This window comes from Vanellus vanellus (genome assembly GCF_965231255.1).
Source record: "Vanellus vanellus genome assembly, chromosome: 15".
Lineage (NCBI taxonomy): Eukaryota > Metazoa > Chordata > Aves > Charadriiformes > Charadriidae > Vanellus > Vanellus vanellus.
Window position 1 is genome coordinate 862,751 of NC_138920.1, and position 24,106 is coordinate 886,856.

At 52.8% G+C, this 24,106-nt stretch overlaps 1 protein-coding gene across 1 annotated transcript in view; it reads left to right on the plus strand.

Annotated features, from left to right (window-relative positions):
* Positions 1 to 24,106, plus strand: part of LOC309678079 (fer-1-like protein 4) — a 40,794-nt gene that overhangs the window by 3,408 nt on the left and 13,280 nt on the right. Inside the window, exons 5-32 of the mRNA XM_082491010.1 lie at positions 4,085 to 4,176; positions 4,783 to 4,824; positions 4,934 to 5,104; positions 5,394 to 5,454; positions 6,455 to 6,586; positions 6,749 to 6,811; positions 7,823 to 7,907; positions 8,170 to 8,329; positions 8,547 to 8,730; positions 9,514 to 9,700; positions 9,909 to 10,273; positions 10,891 to 10,999; positions 11,763 to 11,961; positions 12,726 to 12,846; positions 13,497 to 13,597; positions 14,167 to 14,254; positions 15,145 to 15,261; positions 16,568 to 16,720; positions 17,706 to 17,889; positions 18,441 to 18,565; positions 18,962 to 19,096; positions 20,312 to 20,485; positions 20,729 to 20,845; positions 21,195 to 21,356; positions 21,647 to 21,806; positions 22,201 to 22,304; positions 22,692 to 22,823; positions 23,438 to 23,486. Coding sequence (XP_082347136.1) covers positions 4,085 to 4,176; positions 4,783 to 4,824; positions 4,934 to 5,104; positions 5,394 to 5,454; positions 6,455 to 6,586; positions 6,749 to 6,811; positions 7,823 to 7,907; positions 8,170 to 8,329; positions 8,547 to 8,730; positions 9,514 to 9,700; positions 9,909 to 10,273; positions 10,891 to 10,999; positions 11,763 to 11,961; positions 12,726 to 12,846; positions 13,497 to 13,597; positions 14,167 to 14,254; positions 15,145 to 15,261; positions 16,568 to 16,720; positions 17,706 to 17,889; positions 18,441 to 18,565; positions 18,962 to 19,096; positions 20,312 to 20,485; positions 20,729 to 20,845; positions 21,195 to 21,356; positions 21,647 to 21,806; positions 22,201 to 22,304; positions 22,692 to 22,823; positions 23,438 to 23,486 — 3,772 coding nt within the window. The remainder of the gene's footprint in view (positions 1 to 4,084; positions 4,177 to 4,782; positions 4,825 to 4,933; positions 5,105 to 5,393; positions 5,455 to 6,454; positions 6,587 to 6,748; positions 6,812 to 7,822; positions 7,908 to 8,169; positions 8,330 to 8,546; positions 8,731 to 9,513; positions 9,701 to 9,908; positions 10,274 to 10,890; positions 11,000 to 11,762; positions 11,962 to 12,725; positions 12,847 to 13,496; positions 13,598 to 14,166; positions 14,255 to 15,144; positions 15,262 to 16,567; positions 16,721 to 17,705; positions 17,890 to 18,440; positions 18,566 to 18,961; positions 19,097 to 20,311; positions 20,486 to 20,728; positions 20,846 to 21,194; positions 21,357 to 21,646; positions 21,807 to 22,200; positions 22,305 to 22,691; positions 22,824 to 23,437; positions 23,487 to 24,106) is intronic.

A 24,106-nucleotide genomic window follows, 5' to 3' on the forward strand; every position in this document is an offset into this window, starting at 1 on the left:
CTAGGAGCATCCAGAAGTGCGTGGGGTGGGCTGGGGGCCCTGGAGACTTGCTGAGGGCCTGAATGAGCAGAGAGAGGCTTAGTGAAACCTCCCTGGGCGATGGATGTAGGAGGTGGTATCTCATCTGCTTCCCACACCATGCAGTGCGTGGGCATGGGCTGCTGCAGCGTGCAAAGCAGAGGGGAGATGATGGGGTGAGGCTGAAGGTGGCAGGTTGCCTTGGGACCCCGGTGAACTTTTGGTTTAAACACCGGTGCTGACCGGAGGCTTAACAATGGTCTGGGGCATCATGAGCAGCTCTGACACCTGCCTGCCCCGCTGCTCTGCACCATGGGTCCCACTCCCTTCCCACCCCGGCACCAGGGCTCGCTGGGCCCTTTGTACTGGTGGAAGATGAACACGACCCAAAAATGAGCCATTTCCTGCCAACTGGGTGTGCAGGCATGGTTCAGTGAGTGCTGGACAACCAGGGCTCGGTGCCAGAGCTGCTGGCAGGGCCAGGAGGAGGAGAGAGGGAAGGCAGAGAGGGCAGAGAGGAACCTAATGAAATTCAACAAGGGCAAGTGTAGGGTACTGCATCTGGGGAGGAATAACCCCCGTGCACCAGTACAGGTTGGGGGCTGACCTCCTGGAGAGGAGTTCTGTGGAAAGGGACCTGTGAGTCCTGGTGGACAACAGGATGACCGTGAGCCAGCAATGTGCCCTGGTGGCCAAGAAGGCCAATGGCATCCTGGGGGGCATCAAGAAGAGTGTGGCCAGCAGGTGAAGAGAGGACATCCTCCCCCTCTGCTCTGCCCTGAGGAGGCCACATCCGTAGTACTGTGTCCAGTTCTGGGCTCCCTCTTTGAAGAAGGACAGGGAACCACTGGAGAGGGTCCAGCAAAGGGCTACTAAGATGATGAGGGGACTGGAGCGTCTTTCTTATGAGGAAAGCCTGAGGGATTTGGCGCTTTTTAGTCTAGAAAAAAAGAACACTGAGGGGGGATCTTATCAATGCTTATAAATACTTAAAGGCAGGGTGCCAGGGGGATGGGAACACTCTTTGCCCAGTGGTGCCCAGTGATAGGACAAGAGGTAATGGGCACACACTTGAGCATAGGAAGTTCCATCTAAACTTAAGGAGGGACTTCTTCCCTTTGAGGGTGGCAGAGCGCTGGCACAAGCTGCCCAGAGAGGTGGGGGAGTCTCCCACTCTGGAGACATTCCAAACCTGCCTGGACGCTGTCCTGTGTGACCTGCTGGAGGTGCCCCTGCTCTGGCAGGGGATTGGACTGGGTGAGCTCCAGAGGTCCCTTCCGACCCTGACTATTCTGTGAGAGGCAGAGGCGGGCAGCCCTGTGATGTGGTGCACCCCGTTTTTCCCTTCCCATAGACAACCTGACTCACCCTCGTGGTGGCACATGGGATGCAGCTCTGTGGCCACCAGACCACAAGTCCGAGTGGTGCAGGCACAGCTTTCCTGTATTGCTGAGCTGGCTGGATCACTGAGAATTTCCAGGGTGATACTTAGCCCAATGCAACTTACTGCATAAACGTTTGTGCCAGCAAAGGGACAGGGACTAGATTGACTTTTTAGCAGCACTCCATGCTGGCAATGGTTTGGGGGACCGAGGTAGGGGCACTTACACCTCTGTAAGGTCAGAGCTGCTCTGCGGCGCAGCCCTTTGCCCCCGGCTGCCTCTCTTCCCTTGTGCTAACAGCAGCACTCGTGCTGATGAGCTGCTCCAACCAAAAACCAACCGCATTCCATTTTGCCAGGTTAGTTTTTGATTGTGCAGCCAGGGCTGCACAAGGGCTGTGGGGGGCTGAAATAGGGCAGGCAAGGCTGGACACCCATCCAAGGGCAGCCTGAGACCCTCTCCCTCAGCTCAGCTGGGAAGAGACACGTCCCCAAGGGAGAGAGGCTGTTTCAACCGCTGCTCCTTTAGCAAAGTAGGGACAAAGCCCTTCCTGCTATTCCAAGTCCTGTTCTTCTCTGGGACTTGAATTATTTGCACCCTTTTTCCTCCTGGTGGTTTGAAGGTGTTTTTTTTCAGTCTCTCAGCTATTCACCTGGCTTTATCTCAGGCTTCTGAGATAAAGAAGATAACCTGAATATTGGACGAGGGAAAGGCTGTTGATATTGTATACCTGGACTTTTGAAAAGCATTGGATACTGTCCCCCATACAATTCTTGTGGAAAAACTGGCTTCGCACGGCCTGGATGAGCATACGATCCTCTGGATCAAGCACTGGCTGACTGGAAGGTCCCAAAGAGTGGTGCTCAATGGATTTAAATCCAGCTGGCAGCCGGTCACAAGTGGTGTGCCTCAGGGCTCAGTGTTGGGACCATTTCTGTTTAACGTCTTTATTGATGATCTCGATAAGGACATAGGGTGTATCATCAGCAAGTTTGCAGATGACACCAAGTTAAGCAGGAGTGTTGATTCCCAGGAGGATAGGGAAGCTCTACAGAGGGACTTGGATAGATTGGATCATTGGGCCAACATCAATGGTACGAGTTTCAACAAGGGCAAGTGCCAGGTCCTGCACTTGGGCCACAATAACCCCATGCAGTGCTACAGGCTTGGGGAGGTGTGGCTGGAAAGCTGCCTGGCAGAAAGAGACCTGGGGGTTCTAGTTGACAAGGGGCTGAATATGAGCCGGCAGTGTGCCCAGGTGGCCAAGAAAGCCAACGGCATCCTGGCTTGTATTAGAAATAGCATGGCTAGCAGAAGTAGGGAGGTGATTGTGCCCCTGTACTCAGCACTGGTGAGGCCACACCTCGAGTATTGTGTCCATTTTTGGGCACCTCAATACAAGAGAGATATCAAGGTGCTAGAGTGAGTGCAGAGGAGGGCAACGAAGCTAGTGAAGGGCCTAGCAAACAAATCCTATGAAGAGCGGTTGAAGGAGCTGGGACTGTTTAGTTTGAGGAGGAGGAGGCTGAGGGGAGACCTCATCACTCTCTACAACTATTTGAAAGGACACTGTAGAGAGGTTGGTGCTGGTCTCACAGGTAATTAATGACAGAACAAGAGGGAATGGATTCAAGCTCCAACAGGGTAGATTCAGACTGAACATTAGGAAAGAATTTTTCACAGAAAGAGTAGTCGGGCATTGGAATAGACTGCCCAGGGAGGTGGTTGAGTCACCATCCCTGGATGTGTTTAAGAGACGTTTAGATGTGGTGTTGGGGGATATGGTGTAGGGGAGAACTTTGTAGAGTAGGGTAGATGATTGGACTCAATGATCCCAAGGGTCTCTTCCAACCTAGACGATTCTATGATTCTGCATCCATCCAGCTTTTGCTGTTGCCTTTCGTGGTACTACTGCCTTCTTGGGATGTATTTCTCCTCCCAGAAACAGGTGTTTTCCAGGGACTGAGCTGTCAACCCAGCTTGTACATCCCCTTCAGCCTACTAAGAAGCGACCTCCTCCATGGCTGCAATTTTGGCCTCTGCTGGGAAATTCTTGTGCATTTGTGTTGGTTTGAGATCGGGCTGGTCACCTGCCAACAAAGTGTTTTCAGACCCGTGCTGGCTGTGCTGATGCTCAACATGCCCTATACTTCTCTGGCTGTCCTTTTTCATTACTAATGCTAAGTTGATGTCTCTTATGATGCAGACTCTGGGTGTGCTTATGGCTCCTGTGGTATTTTAAACCAAGCTGTCATGCCTGGGGATGGTCAGGGAGCTGCCTCGTGCCTCCCACAGAGAGACTGCTCCAAACCCCTGCACGTTCGGTTGCTCTGCTGCCGGGCTCTCCCCACTTTCCTTGTCAAAGGTGCCCCGAGAAGGCTCTTGGGGGCCTCTCCGCGGTATATTTTAGATTTGGAAACTTGAGCCAGGTTTTTTTCGGTGAACCCTGGAGTTTGGGAAGCTGTAGGGGAGGGAGTTTGGTTAACTCTAGCTCACTGATGGAGTCAGACAAGTAGAGTATGGTATAAATAGGCTTCTTATGGGGTTGTGACCCCCTTCCTTCCCCTTCTTTCCACCAGCATCTCACTTTTTTTCTTCCATGCTCCCCTTTCCCTTTTCTGTGATATTTCTGTGGTTGTTTTGTGGCAGCCAAGCTCTCAAGCAATTTCATTTTCTGTTTGTAGATCTACATTGAGTTGGATTTGCGCTACCAGCCTCCAGATGGCTCAGCTGGGACCTGGGTTGAGGAGGACTTTGTCTATCGGATGAAAGACAGGTATCAAAATCCTGGGAGGAGCAAATTTCCAGGCATGTTGTACATCTGCCTTTGCCAGTGGCAGCTTTTGGGATGCAATCCAGCCTCATTTACTCTCCACCTCTGGCCAGGCTGGTGCATCCCTGCTCTACAGTGGCAATAAGTGAGCAGAGTTCTTGGGCAGAAAATACCTTGTCTTCACAGAAGGCCCGTGACTGCAACAACCCACTGCACCCTGGGAGTCCTTTCGGACTCCAGAGCATTTCTGCAGCCTTTCTGGCTGACGGGAGAAAGACTTTGTGCTTGCAAAGGTGCAGAGGACGTGGCTTTGGACTGTAGCAACCCCAAGCACCTTGCACACAGGTGGTGCCCAAGGCCAGGGGAGATGCGGGTGTCTGGGTGGACAGGATAACAGGCAGCAGCAAGGTCTGGGGAGCATCACTTCTGGAGTGCTGGATGTAAAGCACTGGGCACACAGGGTGGACAGTGGAAAAGCATCGCTTAGGAGGATGCTCACGTCCCTGCCAAGAGCCAAGCAGAAGCATGGCTGTGGCCTTATTACTTAAATGCATCAGTGAACAGCCTCAACACGCTTGTTTTTCAGCAAAGCATCTCTTTTTCTTACAGTTCAGAGTTAATCATCCGCAATCCTGGATATGAGGAGCTGGAGTAAGTAGCCCTACTTGAGTGTATCGGCTCACCCTCGTGGGTGGAGGGGAATGCACAACCCGCTTGTCGGGGCTGATGATGCGGCGTGTGGCATGGTGGGGGTTTGCAGGGCAGCCGAGGGGCCGAGAGCAAGAGAACTGGACCGGAGGGCTGCCGCACTGGGCAGGAAGCTGGCAAAAGGCCTGGAGACCGATGAGGAAGAGGAGGAGGAGGAAGAAGAAGATTTCTACGATGTATCTGAGATGGAGGTCTCGGGCATTGTCTTCAGCCCTGTGAAGAGGTATCCATGGTGTGATATTCTCTCTGGCCCCTGCTTGGGCCCTGGGGTGAAAAGTGCCAGCTCATGGGGTGATTTCTGGGGGCATCTTGCTTCTCTTGGCATTCTGCTTCTGCAAAATGTCAGAAACCTTCAATCTCCAATGGCCCCAAACAGGGACTGTTGGGAATTTGCTCATTCCCAGGGCAAGGGGCTATTATTTGCCAGGGTTTCTGTTGCTTCCCTTGGTGGGGGCTTGCTCAGATCCATGTAGATGAAGGCACCTGCTCACTCGGGTTGTTTTTCTGTGCAGCCGCTCCAGACTTTGCTCCATACGGGACCTCTTTGCCACCCCAACCTCACAGAGCTTTCAGGTACTGCAGCGTTGGGTGCGCGTCCCTGCAGCTGCCTCTGGCCCCACAGCCGGTCCCTCGCTGCGCTGCTGCAGGCCTGGGCTTCTCCAGTTGCCACATACTCAGGCGAGGCTTCTAGCATGAAGACACCTTCTTGCTTTGTGTGGCTTCCCTGGGCAGGGTGTGAGATTCCCTGAGCAGACTGCATCCATGAGTGCTGGCTCCAACATCAGCCAGCCCAGAGCACAATTTCTTCTTGGGCCATGTAGTTAGCTATGGATCTATAGGAGAACAGAATCAGCCTGACAGCCGCATGTGCCGCTGCAAAACACTGCCTGAGCAGAGCTTTGGGAGCATCCAGGCAGGACTGGTGTCTTCCAGTTTCCCCAGGGCCTTGCCTGGGCCTCCAGGAACAACTGTGGGACATGGCTGGAGGTGGAGGGCTGCTGCAGGGGCTTTCTTGGAGATGCTGGGAGACTGGTATGAAGCTGTGGCTCTGGCCAATGCTCTGACATCAGGTTTATTTGAAACCACTCTGAAGTTGTGAAATAGAGTTCAGTCCCGTCTTTTGCCCTGCAGATTTCAGGGCAGGTGTCCCAGCCTGGCTATGGATTTAAATCTGGTTCTGTATAAACGTGGACTCACATTTGGGTCTCCTTCTTTTCAGAGCTGGGTCCTATTGACCAAGCAGGAAGCTTTTCTGGGGGTGGAATTTGCATCCCCTTGGGACCAGGAAATGAGTGGGGACAGTACTGCTGGGGAGGCTGCACTTGTCAAAGGTGCTAGGAATTTAACACTTCATTTCCTTGCTTGTCTGAAAGAAACAAATATCTCAAATACCGTTTTAATTTGTCCTGACCATAGCAGATTTCAGCAGCCATGCTCTTGCCTGCCCCGAACATCCACCCCTGTGGCAAGAGGGCCCTGCACATTTGCATACTGGTATTGCTGAAACAAGCTCAAGATAGAGCTGGAAAGAAGGAGAGAGCTGATCTGAAGGTTTTCTCCCACATTTTCTCAGGTTGGGATTAATATCATTGAAGCGCAGAAGCTGGTGGGGGTGAACATTAACCCCTTTGTGGTAGTCAAGGTTGGAGAGGAGAAGAGGCACACAGCGACGCAGAAGTCAACAAACTGCCCCTTCTACAATGAAGTATGTGATACGGACAGAGGCTCTGTCCTTGCCATACCCGTGTCCCAGGTGGCTGGGGCCATCCTTGCAGGGGATGTTCGGGATTCAGCTGTTCTGAAGCAGAGGTGCTTGTGGGGCCATGTTGGGAGCCTGGGGCTCAGCTGTCTTGCTCTTCTCTTTCAGTATTTTTTGTTTGAATTCCATGAGCCAAGGGACATTTTATTCCACAGACTCATAGAGATCTCGGTAAGTATGTCCTCCTCTTTTCCCTTCGTCAGTAACTGGTCCAACCCAATGCTTCTGCATGTAGATGCTGGCAGTGATGGGCAAAATAAGGGTACCAGTACCAGCCAGGTTTTCCAGCCAGAGGCATCTGTCCTGCAGAAAGACCAAAGGGCCTTCCTATGGCCACAGTGGGGCAGAGACCCAGCCCCGCTCTGAGCTGGCACTGGGCCTTTGGGCCTTCTTATCTCCTGCGTGTCCGGTTTTCTCTGCATCCAGTGACTGCGGTGGGGCAGTTTCTTGCCCATTGCCTTGCAGCCCTTCTTTTTCCTGGGAGGGGGGAGAATTCCCTGCTGCCCCTTACCCTGGAGCCTCCTCCTGCAGGTTGTGGAGGAGAATGACAGGTGTGATTTGTACTTGTAAAACAAAAACCAGAGGGGCAGAGAGCAACCTTCAGAAATCCACTAGCCCAAAGTACAGGGGCTTCTCCAAAATGCAGGGGCTTCCCCAAAACATGGGGCTTTTCTGAAGATAGCTAAACCCAGCCAACATCTCCTTTGCTGCATGATCTCCAGCACTTTCCCTGAGAAAGGCTGCGTGTCTCTTCTGCTGGTGTGGGTTCAGCAAGCGCTGAGCAAGGCTTGGGTTTTGGGAGAGACGCTAGCCTGGTGAGGGCATGGCTGTGTCCTGACCCACCAGGATATGGACATAGGACTCCCTGCAGGAAAGCAGCTCTGCCCTTGGTCTGTTGTAGGGGTTTGGCTTATCTGGGGCTGGCAGAAGCAGCTGAGTTGGTTGCACATGAATTTGCCATGGTGCAGGTTTCACTGAGGGCTATAGGCTGGTGAGCTTTGTGGGAATGGTTGGGCAGGAATGGGTCAGATGGGTCAGTGTGCATGAGGAGCTTGCAACTGTGCATGAGCTGTGCATTGGAACGGGCATCTCTTATCAATTCTGTCCTCCTCAGAGGTGTCTGGATGTGTCACCTGGCTGCCCACATCTCTTGGTGCTCAGGGCAATTTGTGCTGTTTGCAGGTTTTTCACTCAAAGAAGATACCGTTCCTGGGAACATGCATAGGAACTTTCAAGATAGATGTTGTGACAGTGTACAGCCAGCCAGGTATGACTGTACTGCTTACCTGCCCCCTGACTCTGGCTTTGTCGAAAACTGATGTTTCCTTCATGCTGTGCTGGGTTTGGTGAGGGCCCTGTCTTTCAAGCGCTTAGTTCACATGAGGACCAGCACTTGCTTCTCCTCCCAGCTGTCTGAGGGCTGGTCTCACCTTCAGAGGCAGGGTCAGGACAATCTTTGTGTAGACGTAGTTGGGATGTGAAATGGTAACCTGGGCTCTCCACAGGGAACGCCATTCCTTCCCTCTCAGATCACAGGTTTTTACAGAAGTGGGCTGTTATCAGTGACCCCACAGACACCCGGGCAGGCGTGAAAGGCTTTGTGAAGTGCAACATCTCCGTCACCGCACGTGGGGATGTTGTGGGCTCCCTTCCCACCTCCTCCAGCAGCCGGGCTGAGGACATTGAAAGGTAGGTGCAGTGTGGTCTTGCATGGCCCTGGGGAAAACTGTCATGTCTCTCTTCACACTACCTTTTTTGCCCCATTTTTCCCTCTTGTGATGGGGAAAGACCCAGGAAAAGAGACCTGTGGTGGGACAGGATCCAAACCTCCTGCTGGTCAGGGCATTTCCCAGCATCATGTTTCCTGGACTCCAGGAAAGAGCCAGAACATGAATTTGTCTTTCAGGAACCTGCTGCTGCCTAAAAGAGTCCCTGCAGAGAGACCTTGGGCCAGAGTCTGCATCAAGCTGTATCGTGCCGAGGGCCTTCCCAGCATGAGTGCAGGCATCATGGGTGGTTTCTCCAAGATCATAGGGGAGAAAAAAGTCTTTGTCGACCCATATGTGCAGGTCTCATTCTGTGGGCAGCAGGTGAGTCTGCCAGAGGATCTGCGTGGGGCCAGGCTGATCCTTCCTTGGCTGTGCAGCAGTATGTGCTGGGCTGATACTGTCAGGAGCCTCTGTGGAACACAGCAATCCCACTGGAGACGGGCTGGGAGAGCCCAAGTCTTGCTGTCTTTGGCAGTGGTCTGAGCCATGTGGCCATGAATGCGCGGTGTCTGGATAAGAAGGCTTTTATGGGGTTTTTGCTTCTGCAGAGAGCTGCATGGGGGACAGCCCCAGCCCTGAGCACAGCCACTGGCTGAGCTACTGGCTGTGCAGAGATTTCATGTCCTTAAACATAGGGAGAGGGTCAAATAAATCCTGGAGTGGAAGTCCTCTGTGGCAAGCTGGACTCAGGCTGACACCCTCTGGAGAGTTTACTGAGCTATTGGCCCTTTTCTTGCACCCAAGGCCAGGTTTTCTGGTCCTGTGACATCCATTAAGATGAGAATCAGTCCCTCGGCAGCCTTGTATGCTTGGGGGTGCTCCCAGGGGACCCTGTGACACCTCTGGGTCTGGTGGTGCTTGCTTCCAGTGTTTCCCTTGGCTGTGTAGGGCACGGCCAGGGCCTTGGCACAGCCCTGCTTGATGAAGCACAGCGAGCAACTGCTGGAACGGGGGCAGGAGCAGGGATACTGCCACCTCCAGAGCTAGCCCAGCACCATCTGCAGGTGGGACAGGAGGACATGCCATTCCCAGAGAGGCTCTGAGGCATCCCTTGCTCTGGCTGCTGACTGGGACTGTGTGGCTTTCACACCTTCTCCTTCCCAGGGGGAAACGTCAGTGGTGACCAACACCACTGAGCCTGAGTGGAATGAGCAGATCAGCTTCATTGAGATGTTCCCACCTCTGGCCAGGAAGATAAAAGTCCAGGTGCTGGATGATGCCAATGTTGGTGACGTGGCCATCGCTACACACTACATTGACCTGCAGCAGATCTCAGACCCTGGCAGGAATGGTGAGGCCTGACACAGCTGCCCCTGCAGCAGGGTGTCCTGGGCAGCCCCTTGCCGTGCACCCTCTGTGCAGCCATGGTGGTCTCCTGGAGGTGGGAAGCAGGAGTGGCCAAAGCATGCTCACATCCCCGTGTCCTGGGCTGTCTTCTTGGGGTACGGTCTCTCTGCATTTCCCTGTGGTGTAATTGGACCCTCTCCCTGTCACTGCAGGTTTTAACCCCACGTTTGGCCCAGCCTGGGTGAACCTGTATGGCTCCCCCCAGAACTCGGCTCTGGGGGACATTCACAAAGACCTCAATGAGGGCATGGGTGAGGGAGTCTTCTACCGCGGGCGCATCCTCATGGCCATCACAGTGGAAATCTTCAGTAGCCCCAGCGTGGCAGAGAGGAAGCTTGGGGACAAGACAAAAGGTGCTCTAAGCAAACTGAAGCTGAAGAAGAAAAGTAAGAAATCCAAGGAGAAAGCCAAAGAACTGAGGCAGCTGCAGGGAGAAGAGGCGGCTGAGGACTCTCAGGAGGCCGAGCAGCCTGGGGAGGTCACTGTGGAGGTGGAGGAGCTTCATCCACTCCCCGAGGTGAGTCCTGATATACTGGCATGGCTGACCCACGCTGGCCTGTGGCATGCACAGGCCTCATGGGGAAGAGGCAGTGGGATCACTTGGTGTAACAGTGCTGGAGCAAACCCGGCCTGCCCATTGCTGGCCCATCCAGAGCTCCCTGAGCCTCTGCAAGGGCTGAGGCCACACTCGCAGCCCCCAAACGCTCCCGTGGTAAGGTTGGAGCATCCCCACATGTGCTGCATTCCTGGCACAGGGAGGACTCTCACATGGTTGTTACTCCCAGGGCATAGCTGCCTTTGAGCATGTACTTTTTCTCCCCTGGAGTTAGGGAGCTGTTAGCTGGCTCTGGGTCTCTGCTTGGCCTGGGAAAGGCAGGCAAGATGCAGCTGTGTTGGTACTGTAGCCATCCCTTAGCCTACAAGCTCAGTGGCTTCACACAAGCGTCAGCCAAAGCTCTGCACCACCCCCCCCGGATTTCCAAGAAAACATGTCCCACATCTGGTGGCCCAGCAGTGGTGACCTCAGCAGCATCCCACTGATGTACGGGCCATGCCCCGGTGTGCTCTGAATTTCTGCTGAGGCAGTGTTTTAGCACACAAGGCTCTCAGGCTGATTACTGTCTCCTTGCTTAGAACGCACTGGGGAGGAAGGAGGAATTCCTCCTCTTCGCTGCCTTCTTTGAAGCCACTATGATGGACTCCTCTCTCAGCTCCAAGTCTGTCAGCTTTGAAGTCTCTATAGGTGGGTATTCCCCAGGGCTCCATGTCCAGAAACTATGGGAAGTGTGAATCTCCCCCTGACAGCCCAAGTCAGCTCTGCGGTCCGAAGGTGCCAGCTGCTGGTGCCTCTGAAACAGGAACTCAGGAAGGATGGGGGATGAGGCCAGGGAGTACGCACAGTGCTTTAGTTACCTTAAAAGTCTGGATGCTTTCCTATGGGATTGGACATTTGTGGTATTTGTATGAACTGCCTGTTTGGGGAGAATGGTTGAAGCTCTCCTAGGAAGTGGTGGTCAGAAGAGGTAGAAGGGTTTGAGAGCAAGAAAGGGAAGCAAAGGAGGGGAAGCTGGGATACTGGAGTTGGCCATGTAGTGCTGAGGGGCTGTGACAGTGGGTCATGGGGAAACAATAGCAGGCGAGCAGGTCCAAGCCCCCACCTGCTAAGCTGAATAGGTGGAGGTGCTTGATGCTGAGAAGTCTTCCTGAGTTACTGCTGCTGACCCCAGTGTAGGGGTGTAGATGACAGTTAGCAGGCACTTGGTGGAACTGGTGGCACTTGAATGTGTACACAAGGACTTCCTTGCAATTGCCTAGCTCCTTCTCAGACCTCCTGGTTGTCCATGTGATACTCTGATGGTTGGATGCTACTGAACCGCTAGTTCCAAAAGCAGTGCGTGCCCATGTGCTTCTCTTGGCAGGATGGTTGCACTCTGATTTTGCAAGGTAGCAAACTCATTTAACAGTGATCCTACTTATCTTTTTACTGTTTAATGCTTAACTTCAAGGAAACTATGGCAAAGCTGAAGAAGTTGTGACCAAAGTATGGAGAAAAGTGGAAAAGGGAGAAGTGAAAGAAGAAAAGCAGCCTCTGCTGGACACTGGTTCAGATGGTGAGTTGGATGTTGAAGTCCTGGCCCCAGCTTCGGCAGCACTGAACAAGTCGGTGACGAAGAGCCAGAGACCAGAGCCCACAGAATATGACCAGTGAGTCGTCTTTGTTCTTCTTTCCCACCTGCCCTGGTCCTGCCTCAGCTTCCTGGGCTGATTATTCCAGATGTTATCAGAGGTCTGCTCAGCAATGTGAGTGCTGTGCAGGTTTTTTTTCTTCTTTGCAAACCTGCAGCTTGCCATGGCCTAGCTGACTGCCATTGCCCATTACCCCTACAGGCCCTACAGTGTCTGCTTGATGTGTGCAGGTGGCCAAGGACAGGGTCCCAGGGAAACTGACCAATCAATAACAGCATAACAGCAGTCCCTTTTCTGGTTAACAAGCAGCATTCTAAGGGCTTGATTCCAGGGAGGAGGAAGGGGAGGAGTATTCTGGCACATGCTGTCCTATATTGGGCAGGCGAGACACATAGACAAGCTCTTCTGATGATGTGTTTGCTCTGGGAACGCTGCCTGGTCTGTCCCACAGGCCTGGCAATGTCTTTGTGTTTGTGTTGTGAGCCCTGTGCCTGCTACTACTCAGTCCTACAGCAGCAAGAAATCTCGGCAGCATCCAACTCATTCATCTGGGCACGTGCCGCTCTCTGTTAGAAACCCTGTGCGCTAGTTTGGGATGGCAGAGGGCAGATCCAGCAGCTTGAATCCGTGTCTGCGGTGTGGGGCCCAAAACAGCTGGTTCTCTGTGAGGTGGACGGGGCCTAGATGCTACTCCCCGTGCTGGGTGTGCAAGCGCTGTGTTGTGACATGGCACATGCTTTCTCCAAACAGCAGCCGTAACCTCCTGTGCCTGCTGCCCTTAGGTCATACAGCTGCCTGCCCATGAAGCATGAGAAACCCTGCGTGTATGTGTGGAGCTACTGTGAGGATCACACCTGGAGACTCTGCATTTCCAACCGGATCGTCAAGCTGGCAGAGCGCCTGGTAGCGTAGCGTGTTCAGGGTGTCTGTCTGCAGCACAGTCCTTCCTGGTGTGCTTTCCTTGTAGCACATGCAGTTGCTCTGTGAGATGTTTGCCTTAAATATCCTCACACCCTATGTGAGTCCATGTCTCTCGCAGGGCTCAGTCCCGCCTGCCCTTTCGACACGGAGGGTAGTGCAGTGAGTGCAGGGCCACTGCCCGTGCTGTGATGCAGCCTGACGGTGTCCCCTGGAGCTGTGAGTGATGCAACGTCTGTGACAAAAACCTCCTCTGCTGCCAGTCCTGAGTTGCATGTGCACTGGGGAGATGCTGCTGCGAGCAGGCTGTCAGCCTCAGGCTGTCATCAGGGGGGTGCAGCTTCTTCCCAGGGCCTCGTCTTTCCCTTTTGGGCTTAGAAATCCAAAAGCAGAGCTTGCCAGTGTGTTTCAGTTGCTGCTCAAGGACTGAGACACAAGGTGTCTTAACAACCAGTGTTAATGTTATCCCCAGGCTCCAGAGAGTCCCTGGCAGCACAGTGCTGACCTGCAGCACTCTCACAATCCCCAGCTCTGCAGAGGGGCACAAATCATTTGTGGCAAATGCATCCTTGCAATGTTTCACTCTGACCCCGCAACCAGGCACAAGCTCCCTGAATGTTATGCTTTCCCCACAGGAGCAGGGGCTGGATGATCTGGAGAAGCTCATGAGAAGACCAAAAGCTAAAGCAGAAGAACGGCTCAGAGAGGTGCTAGAGGAATTTGTAGCTGGATGCAGGTTAGCATGTCCCTGATTTCCCAAGGTTTCTTTTTTTCAAGTTAGGAGGTCGTGTTGTGTTCTGCCTGGGCTGTGCACAGCCTGCTCTCTTGTCCTCTTGAGATGGATGAACGGAAGAAAACTAGGACGACCTGGGGAAAGGACCCTGTAGCTCTTCGAGCTTGGTGAGGAGACCCCAGTCCTGGGAAACACAAGGGTCACAGGCTGCAGCCTCGATGTTACTGGACTCCTGGGTGTTTCATAAATGTTAGGACACTTCCTTCACTCTCTTCAGTTGCAGACAAGAGACTTGTGTTTCAATCACTGTGATGGCCCAGTGGGGTCTGATACACGTTTCAGTCCCCAGCCTTGGGATGGCGACAGTAGAGAGGGATCCTCAGGTGCTGAGCAATCCCCAGTGTACCTTCCGAATCAAAAAGCTTGCAGAAGAGAAGGCATTGCAGAGAGGGGGGTTTCTGATGCATTCAGATTAGTACCAGGGATTTGGAGCTTGTGCCCCTGCTGTGTGAGCTGTGCTCTGCCTGCTGGGTGCAGCGGATGCAAAGCCTGTGCTGCTTTTCTCATTGCAGGCAATATTCACTCAGCGCAGAGAGAAAAACAATGGCACATCCAAACAACCTTGACAGATGTCGGACGAAATACCTGATGCGCAACATCGTAAGATGTGGGACTTGGTGGTGGTGGTAGGAGCCTATGCAATCCCTGCTCTGAAGGATGCTTCTGGAGGACCAGCTAGAATTGATGCTAAGAAGGAAATTTGGGGTTAAGGCTCATAGTATCAGTCATCGGCTTTTACTGCAGCGTCTCCCACCTCTGCTCAGAGCAATACAGCTTCCAGCACAGGGAACAGAGGCAGGGACTGGCCACAGCTGCCTCCAGATTTATGCGGATGTTGTGCCCTGATGCCATCCTTCCTGTCCTGTGTGGCTGAGCGCATGCGTGTTTATGCCCAGTAGGTTGCTGGAGGCCTTTTGGTGCAGGCTATTCCTGCAGGCAGTTGTGGGGGAGCTCACTGAGACCTACTGCTCCTGGAAACTCAGCCCATAGGCTGGCTACCCATCCAGCAGATCTACAACAGCCATAGAGAGGGACAACTAATGGACATGAAAGCCCAGCCCCATCTTCCAGTTTCCTACATCTTTGTATTCCTGTTCTTCTGTGGCCCCAAGTTGCTCCTTGTGCAAAGCCTCCTCCAGGCGCTATCTGGAGCCTTAGACCACCAGCTTCTGAAATGTTTATTCCCTATACATCTTTCTGCCCCAAATGATGCAAAAGCTCATGGACTTCTTTTACCAGCTGGTATTGGCAGAGCTGATGAGTTACTGGAGTCTCCAGTTCTTAGCACACTTCACTAAATAGCTTGTGACGATTTCATGGGGGTTTGCTCTCAGCAGCTGGGGAGCGAGCTGTGGTGGAGGTTGGGGTGCGATGGGGCAGGATGGATGGGATCAGCACATGGGTGCCTCCCTGCAGAGCCCCTGTGAGGGGTGCCAGCCTGGCATGCCTGGGTCACGGCCGGGTGTGTGACAGCCACGCTCTCTGTTCAGATCCTGTATGCAAAGCAGGCACTCCGCGTGAGGCGGCGGCTGACTCGAACCAACGTCAAGGAGAAGGTTAAGGAGACAAGGAGGATCCTGGCAAAGCTACGCTTCATGGCTAAAGAGGTACAGCTGCTCCTGGGGCACCCTGTTGCCGAGCACGGGCAAGGAGAGGGCACTGGACTGGCTGCTGGGGCTCTCATTAGCCTGAGTTGGGGCTTTTCCTCTGCTGTCTTTCCTTGCCCTGTAAAATCCCAAGTTCCAGCTGCTGGAAGTTACCGTCTTTCATGTAATGGCTCTTAGGAGGGATGAGCCTTGGCAGCTTTGCAGGGCTGTTGGTGACAGAGCAGGGGTCCAGGCAGCTCAGTGGTGGGTTGGAGGCCGAGCTGGGCCAGCTCCAGGCTACCTGGGCCTCTCTGCCCGGCCAGCCCGAGGCTGTGCCTGCAGTGGGGTGGCGGGGAGCGTGCCTGGGAAAACAGCCTTGCCTGTGCTGCCCGCACTCCCACCAGGGACTGACCCTGGACACTTTCTGCGAATTCAGCCTTGCATGGAAATAAGATCTCTCATCCATAGCAGAGGCTCTCCATTTGCAGAGTTTCACTGGCTCTATTTTAAGTAACTCTGGAAAATCAGTGTGCTTGTGTAGTGTGAACCAAAATGCAGTGTTTGCAGATATTGATGCAGTTTGGAGAACAAGTGAAGTCAAATCATTTCCACACCTTTAGCTATGTCAGGGTAGACTTTCACATGACTAAGATGTCACCCTTCGCACCACCAAGAAGAGAAGCTGTCCTCAGGATCCAGCTTCTCAAGTTGGCTGCAGCTGATCCCCCAGACAGAGAGGAACCTCCTCGCATTTTGCTGCCTGCTCTTGGATGGGAATGTTGCTGTCAGCCCTGCACATACACTTGCCATTTTTAATGCCTGCTTGGAGGCTGGTGGTCTTGGTTTGGACCAGTAATAAATTGCTTCAGCTACTTGTGTACTGAAAAATGGCAAGTACAAGTATCAAGTACAAGTGCAAACACTAATGGCAGGGAAACAGATGGGGAAGAGAACTTAGGTTAGAGTTTAAAAGAAGTCATTGCTTCCATCTGTGCATTTGCTTCATTGCAAGTCCTGCTCTCAACCTGAACAGCAGCTTTACGCTGGGCACTCGTGTTGCTGGGATGTCCGCTGATGTGGCTCCTTCCCATGGATCAGCACTTGTGCTTCTGTCAAAGGTGTGGGGTAAAATGCCACTTCTCCAGTGTTGTGGGTACGCCCTCTCCCCAACATGGCATGGGGTTGAGTGCATCCTGCTGGTGTTCGCAGTGAAAAACAAGGCAGATAACAGATCCCTCTAAGAAACCTGCTTTCGCTGTGTCAGTGGATGGAAGACAAGATATGTGCTGTTCCTCTGCTGTGACGTTCCTGTCTTTCCTCCCTCCAGCCCCAGGGCACCCTCCCTGATGTACTTGTCTGGATGCTCTGCAACAACAGGCGTGTGGCGTATGCAAGGGTTCCTGCACAGAACATCCTCTACTCGGTAGTCGAAGAGGAGAAAGGCAAGGACTGTGCGAAGATCCAGACAGTCTTTATGAAGGTAGAGTTTATACCAAAATGATGTGCTCTTGCTTGCTTTGCGCTGCTTCTCCCTCCTTGCTTCCAGTCCTCCTTTGTGAAATCCTGGAGTTCATGAGGAAACAAAGCTCTTGCTCCACCGCTGCCTTTTGCCTCTGCCAATGTGGTGCTCTGTCTCCTGTGCTCTTTGGTCGGTCACTGACTGATGGTGGTCATCTGTCGTGGTTTAGGCTGAATCGGCTACTGGGGACGTGGGGCACCCAAAATGGGACCGACAGATGCTCCCCTCTACCCCTCTTCAAGGAGAGAGGCAGAGGAGGGAAAAAGAGTTATGAACTTAGAAGGAACTAAACTACTTTAATGAAATGTTAATAATAAAATAAAAGGAAATAATGAAATATATACAAAATCGCATCAAGCTCCCAAGATGACAATCACGACAGTCCCAGGCAGGACTCAGTGACGGATGGGAACTGGATTCTGGATCTGGATTCAGGATTGGGATCAAAGGCAGACCAAAGGCAGACAGACAGACAGAGTCCTCCTCAGACATCGGCCATTGAAGAAAGAGCCCCGACCCTTTGATCCCTCAGCTTTTGCACTGAGCATGAGGCAGATGGGATGGAATACACTGTTGGTCAGTTTTGGGTCACCTGTCCTGTCCGCTCCTCCCCGCAGGTGGGACCCCTCTACACTTTTCTGCTTCCGACCCTCCAACGGGGCACGTACCAAAGTGAGCTGCCCTGGGGTGTTACAGCAATGAGTATAAGCAGGAGCCTCTCTGCACACCGTGCCTGGGCATCCGCTGTAAACACAGGTCTGATCACTCTGAGAGAGTGAACATTGTCCGCACAATATGCTGTTAATTTCGGTAATTAGAAGAGGCCCAGCTAAGAAGCAAAGTTACTGAATAAAATTGGTCCTGTTTTACCTCAAACCAGAACATCGTTGTGTCTGAAGGGGGAATGGCTGAGATGGGAAACCTGCTAAACCTTCTGTGTTTTCAGGTCCCTGGCTTACACGCTGGTGAGATCTTTGCCAAACTGGAAATCTACATGTGGCTTGGGGTAACCAAATATGTGAAGAACTGTTTGGTAGAGCTGCCTGAGGAGTTCAAGTACCTCTCTGAGAGCGGACAGGAGATAGCCCAACTCTCGGCGTACAGTCCTCCCAGCCGGCTCAGCAGGGATGGTGAGTGTAGATGCCACTTTTCCCTGGCTTAATTGTGAGCAGGGAAGCAGAGAGGTCCTACCCCAGGGTCAGTGTCCAAGGAGTAGGACCTGATCATGTCATCTCCAAGGTATGACTGGGACAGGCAGGTCCAGTTTCCTCTCATGAGGACATGTTTGCACACTCACAGCTGGAGCAGCAGGCAGGAGGGGTGCTTCATAGGCACTGAATGTGCCGCCAAACTGGCAATGGGCATGAGGTCTGCCCCTTTGCTGAGGCCTGGTGGTGCTCCCCCACAACAGATGCTCACAGCAGATCACTGCACATTTCACATGTCATGTCCTTCCCAGAGGTGTCTGGGAAGCCCTCTGAGCTTGTCTTGCTTGGCCAAACCTTTTGAGATGTGCTGGCCTTCTGAGAACCAGAACCATAGTGAGTGCGCCTAGAAGCGGTACCCATTCCTTGCAGGATGTACCTACTCCTACCGGGTTGAACCTTTTCGTCATGCATTTTTTGGCCTCACGCAGGGCTGGACTGGCAAACTGGGACCTCTCTTCTCTTTCTCTTACCAGATTTCAGCTATTTCCAGCTCCGAGCCCATCTGTATCAGGCTCGAGGGATCCTTCCTGCCGATGACAATGGCCTTTCAGATCCATTTGCTAGAGTGGTGTTTTCGACTCATTGCCAAACTACCAGGGTGAGACCACTTAACTCTTGCCTCTGCCATCTTGGGGACTTGGGGAGAGACAAATCATCATGTCCTCACTGATATGTTGAAGGCCAGTGCTGTGGCAGCCCTCCTGGAAATTTTGTAACTCCAGGCATGAGGTATTTGTGCGCTCTGAGCGGTGTGACTGTGTTCAGGGAACATTTGACAAAACATATATATCATTGAGCATGGTCTCAAAGTTTGATTGGCATGTGCAAGTTGGCCCCAAGTGCTGATTTCATGCTTTTGCCATCTCCCCTCCTGCCAGGTACCAGCTGCACGTGGCTGCGTGAGGGAGGGGATCAACCCATGCTTCCTCACTCTCTTTACAAAGTGTATATGATTTGGCTGTGGTACACTCAGGCCTCCTGTCTCTGTCTGCAGATGCTGGAGGAGACACTGAGCCCCATGTGGAATGAGCTACTCCTGTTCGACCAGCTCATTATTGATGGGAAAAAAGAAGAGTTGAAAACAGAGACCCCCATCATTATAATCAACCTTTTCAGCCACAATAAATTTGTAAGTATGTCCATGCTGCCTTCCTGCTGTTGTTTCAAAGACAGGGAATGCAGAGGATCTCTGCCTGGGTGCTGCGAGTGGGCACTTAGGAGCCACATCTCTGTTTGGTTTCCATGACTCAGCTTGATCCTGGTCCAGTGGTGGTGGCGAGTCCTGGGGGCTGTGGCTGAGGCTGAGACTTTCTGCAGACTTCTGCTATAAGCTGGGATGAAGCTTCTGGCTGCAGTGTGCAGATGGCTCAGAGATGCCCTGAGTCATGTCCTGATGAGTGTTTGGTGGATCTGGGATCTCTCCTCTTTGGAGAAGCACTCTGCCTCTCCCAGCTGCCTGCCCCGCTTCCTCAGCAGGCTCACGTAGCAGAAGGCTCGTAGCCGGGGGGAGACGATGTAGGCTGTTCCTTCCCCTTTGTCCCTCAGGTGTCATCTTCCATCCCTCCTCAGTCCTCTCTTTTCTCTCTTTGTTAGTACTTTGAAGTCATACTCCTCTCCTGGGGCCTCTTATTGTAAGGGGAAAGGCGTAACTCACACCGGATTCTCCTGTGTAGCTCAGCAGCTTTCCTGGGTCCTTTTCCTGGGTCCCAGTACGAGACAAGCATTGACATACTGGAATGTGTCCAGAGGAGGCCACCAAGATGGCTGGGGTTGGAGCACAGGACAGAATGAGGAGAGGTGGAGAGCTGGGTGTATTCAGCCTGGAGAAGATGAGGTAAAGGCAGTGTCTTATTGCTGCCTGCAGCTGCCTGATGGGAGAGGGTAAAAAAGGTGGAGTCTTCTCTTGGAGGTACCCAGGGGCAGGATGACAAGCAACGAACACAAACTGGAACAAGAGAAAAATCCAACTTGCTATAAGGAAGCAATTTTCACCCAGAGGGAGTTCAAATTCTGGGCCTGGAGCTCAGAGAGCTTGTGGGATCTCCATCCTTGGAGACATTCAAACCCTGGCTGGAGGAGACTGAGCAACCTGATCTAGCTTTGATGTCCTCTGGTGTGTGGTCCCAAGCTGTCTGCCTAGTTCTGTATGGAGGTAGATGGGGAGTTAAGAGGAACTGCTGCAGGTGTGTCTCATCTGCTCCTAGCTCTGGATGGAGAGGAAATCAAAGGAAAGGATGGCAAGCCGTCTTGTGCTGTCCCAGATTGGCTGGAATTAGTGGTGGTCTTTTTCTGAGGTGGGGAGATAACACAGGGATGCTTTGACCCATTTTCCTCTTTCCTGCAGGGCTCCCCCGAGTTCCTTGGCCAGGCCTTTGCTGTCCCACAGGTGAAGCTGGTTGATGAGCCATACACCAAACCTGCCCTGCAGTTCTTTGATTTCTACAAAGGCGCCAAAGCAGCGGGAGAGCTCATTGCCACTTTTGAGCTGATTGAGCTGGATTACAGTGGCTATTTGGAGGTAATGGGCTTGTAGGAAGCTGCACGTGGTTGCCAGCTCTCTGGGGAGAGCTGTGTGGGGGAGGAGCTGGTTGCATGGGGCCCACCAGAGGATTCCCTGGTGAAGGCCACATCTGGCTTTCAACTGAAGGGTGGCTGCAGGGACAGAGCCTGTGAGCACAGATCAAGAGGGGAGGGAGAGGGGGCATGGCATGGAGTAGAAATGGCTTTCATTGCTTGGTGTGCCCTGGATTCACCTGTTCAGCCGTCGGTGCCCGAGGACGTGGACCCCAAGGAGCCTGACTACCTGGGAGACCGCCGTGCTGGACGGTTCATCATCCCTGAGGGCATCCGCCCGGTGCTGAAGGAGTTTCGCATAGAGGTATGCTGCCTTCTACTGGGCTGGCTCCCCACTTGGCTGCCCCAAGCAGACAGCACAGCTGGTATGTGCAGAGGTCAGGGCTTGGGGAGGGAGTCGGGTTTGGAGCTCAAATGTGCCTTTAAGGACCGAGCAGATGCCAGAAATGGAGGTAGTTGAGGGAGAAACCGACTCAGCAGTTTAACAGCCAGAGTTGTTGGGTGGCTGGGTTGGCAGAGTGGCCTCGTGCCTCTCTTGAGGTCTGTGTCCTGCAGGGTGAGGGGGGCAGCAGCACCAGCAGGGTTGCAGGCTGCATGGCTGTGCCATGCCTGGCATGTCTCAAGCAGCCCAATGGCTTTGTGTTGTGCTTCAGATCCTGTTCTGGGGCCTGCGGGACCTGAAGCGGGTGAACTTGTTCGAGGTGGATCAGCCTCAGGTGATCATTGAATGTGCTGGCAAGAAGGTGGAGTCAGAGGTGATCATGGCCTACAAAGAGAACCCCAACTTCACTGAGCTGGTCAAATACATGGATGTGGTGAGTGGGAAGGAGGGTCCTGCACCCATGCACTGCCTGTCTGCTTGGGGCAAGGTAACAGGAGAGGAGGTGCCCCTGGGGTTTTGCTCTTCTGTAGCCACATGGTTCGGCTGCAGATCAAAAGTTTTGTGAAATTGCCCACCAAGAGCAGTCTCAGCTGTCGCCTGTCACTGCAAGGCTTTGGTTTTTGGACAGAGCTGCAAGGTGCCGTCAGGCCTTCCTGCCGTGTGGTGGGGCTGGCACAGGTATCGCCCTTGCTTCTGCGAACCCCAGGTGCGGTTCTTTTGCAGGAGCTCCCGGAGCAGGTCTACCTTCACCCTCCCCTCAGCATCTTTGTGGTGGAAAAGCGGGCGTTTGGGCGCATGGTGCTGGTGGGTACCCATGTTGTGTCTGATGTGATGAAATTCTCTCCCAGAGAGCTGGAGGAGGAACCAGAAGACATGCACAAAGGTGAGCTGATGGACGAGATTCCTGTGGAGGCAGCAGGCAGGTTCTGCTAGTGGCAGAGATTCCCGGCCCTTCTCCTCCCTCCTAGCCAAGCAGGAAAATCCTATTCTGAGACCTATATGATGTCCAGCAAAAGCACAGTGTGGTGCAGGTTAGGGTTGGAGGCAGGTTGTGATCCTAGTCTGTAGCACTCGGCTCCAGACTGATGCTTGGGAAGCTGCAGCAGCCGAGCGATGGAGTGCTATGTAAGGGCTGGCATCCCTCTTTGGGGATCACAAAGGGCAATTTAAAGGGTAACAGCGAGGGTTTTCCTGTGGAATAACAACTGCCCAAAAAATAGGAAGCAGTAGGCAGAAATAAATGCATAGAAACATGAAGCTCTTTCTCTTCATCTCAGCTCGGAAAGTCTCAACCCAGCGTCTTCCCTCTCAAACTGTGGTAAACACTGGCGTGCCAGCTGGTGACCCAGGTCCCAGCACTCCCCCCCTGAGTCTTGTGAAGGTGAGTGATGTGTAGGGCCCAGGAAATTTTGACGTTTGGAAAGCCAAACTGAAGGTTACAAGTAAAAAAGAAAGTTTAGAAGTTCAGAGTTGGGTTTCAACAATCACTTTTTGCTCTGGACCCAAACACTCCTCTCCCCTGGCTGTTCATCAGCACTGCTGAGTGTCTGGGCTCTGGCACACGGAGGGGAGCTGTGTTGCCTTGTGCCTTGAAAACTGCTGCTTTTGTAGCAAAGCACGAACCTGGGGCTGCCGGTAGCTTTACAACTCCTGTGCTCTGCCTGAAAGCTGAGCCCCTGCCAGAGGCTTCCAGGGCACTTGAGTAGGGTGCATGGGTGTCCTGGGTGGTTGTTTCCTCCCTCTGAACCCTCTTCTCTGTTCTTTTAAGGCTCCTTTGAAGAAAATTCCTATCAATAAGCTTGTGAAGAAGGAGGATGAATATGAAGAGGAAAAACCAGACCTGGAAGAACTGGACTGGTGGTCCAAGTACTACGAGTCCCTGAAGGAGCTGTATAACCAGGTAATCTTTTGTGACAGCTGCCAGCATAGGGGAAAAGCGGCTGCACTGGCTTGAGGAAGATGTTTTCAACAGCACTGAGTGTTGTAGGAGTCCTCCTGGCACGGATCTGCGGGAAGATGTGAGCTTTTGTGTGTCAACAACACTTAAAGTAGCCAGGTATCCACCAGGTGGACTGAGTTCAGCAGGCAATGGATGTTGAAACATCCCTGAGTCTAGATGCCCAAGTGGTTTTGAGAATGTGACTCGTTTTTTGTTGAGGCACTGCTGAAAATGGAACGTTGCTGATTTTAGCTGCAATGCAGGTGCTTTCATGGTGCTGCTCTCTGTCCTGGCGGTATTCCCAGGATGTGCTATGGGAGCAGGTCTGTCCCAGATCTCCTTCCTTGCCCTGTGTTGCTTAAATCCCGGTCAAAAACGCTAGCAGGAAGATCTGTGGAGAAGAAAAAGTCATTAATGTACTCATTGGATACCCTCCTGCAATGATGTTAATGCTAAATGATCTCAGGGTAGGTATTACTGACTCTGCTGTCAGGAAAGCTTTGACAGTGTCCTATGCTTGGATGGAGAAGCCTTTGCTGTCAGGGATGTGGGGTGACTGTTTGTGTGTGTTTCAGACACGCAGCGATGAGGAAGATGCTGAGAATGATGACATGAATGATGCAGGTGAGTCCTCTAGCAATAGCCAACTCTTCTGTGCAGACAGCCAGGACTTACATCATCCCCGAGGGTGCTGGGCTTGTGGGAGCGGGCTCAGAGTAGGCAATGGCTTTGCAACATTCAGCAAAAACAACACAAAAGGGAGCGGAGAGACTGGAAACATTGGCAAGGGCTAGCAAAGGCTATTTCAAGTTGAAAACACCAAACTTGCCTCATAAAAGTTTGGAAAATTGTGTTGAAGCAAGAGCCTTCCTGAGTGAGCAAAAACCTGCAGAAAAATCAGCTGCGAGGATCACGGGATTGTCAGGGTGAGAGGAGGAAGCAAAGGTGGGATGGAGAGAGAGGATGGTGGAGAGGCAAAACTGTCCAGTAGCTGGGTATCGCTGTGTACATGTCGGGGACTCACCTGAGGTACAGGATTCACTACGAGGTAACAGAAAGACAGTAATAATAAACAGATGATCTGAGAACGGTGTTGCAGTTGTAGGCTCAGGTTTGCGGAGGTGTAAGCAGCGACTCACCTAGCAATGACCTGGGGAGGTGAGACAGTAAGTATAGAAATGATATAAATCCTATTTAAGGAGAGAGCTGGAGGGTACCTGCATGCCATTAGTGCTCAAGGGATC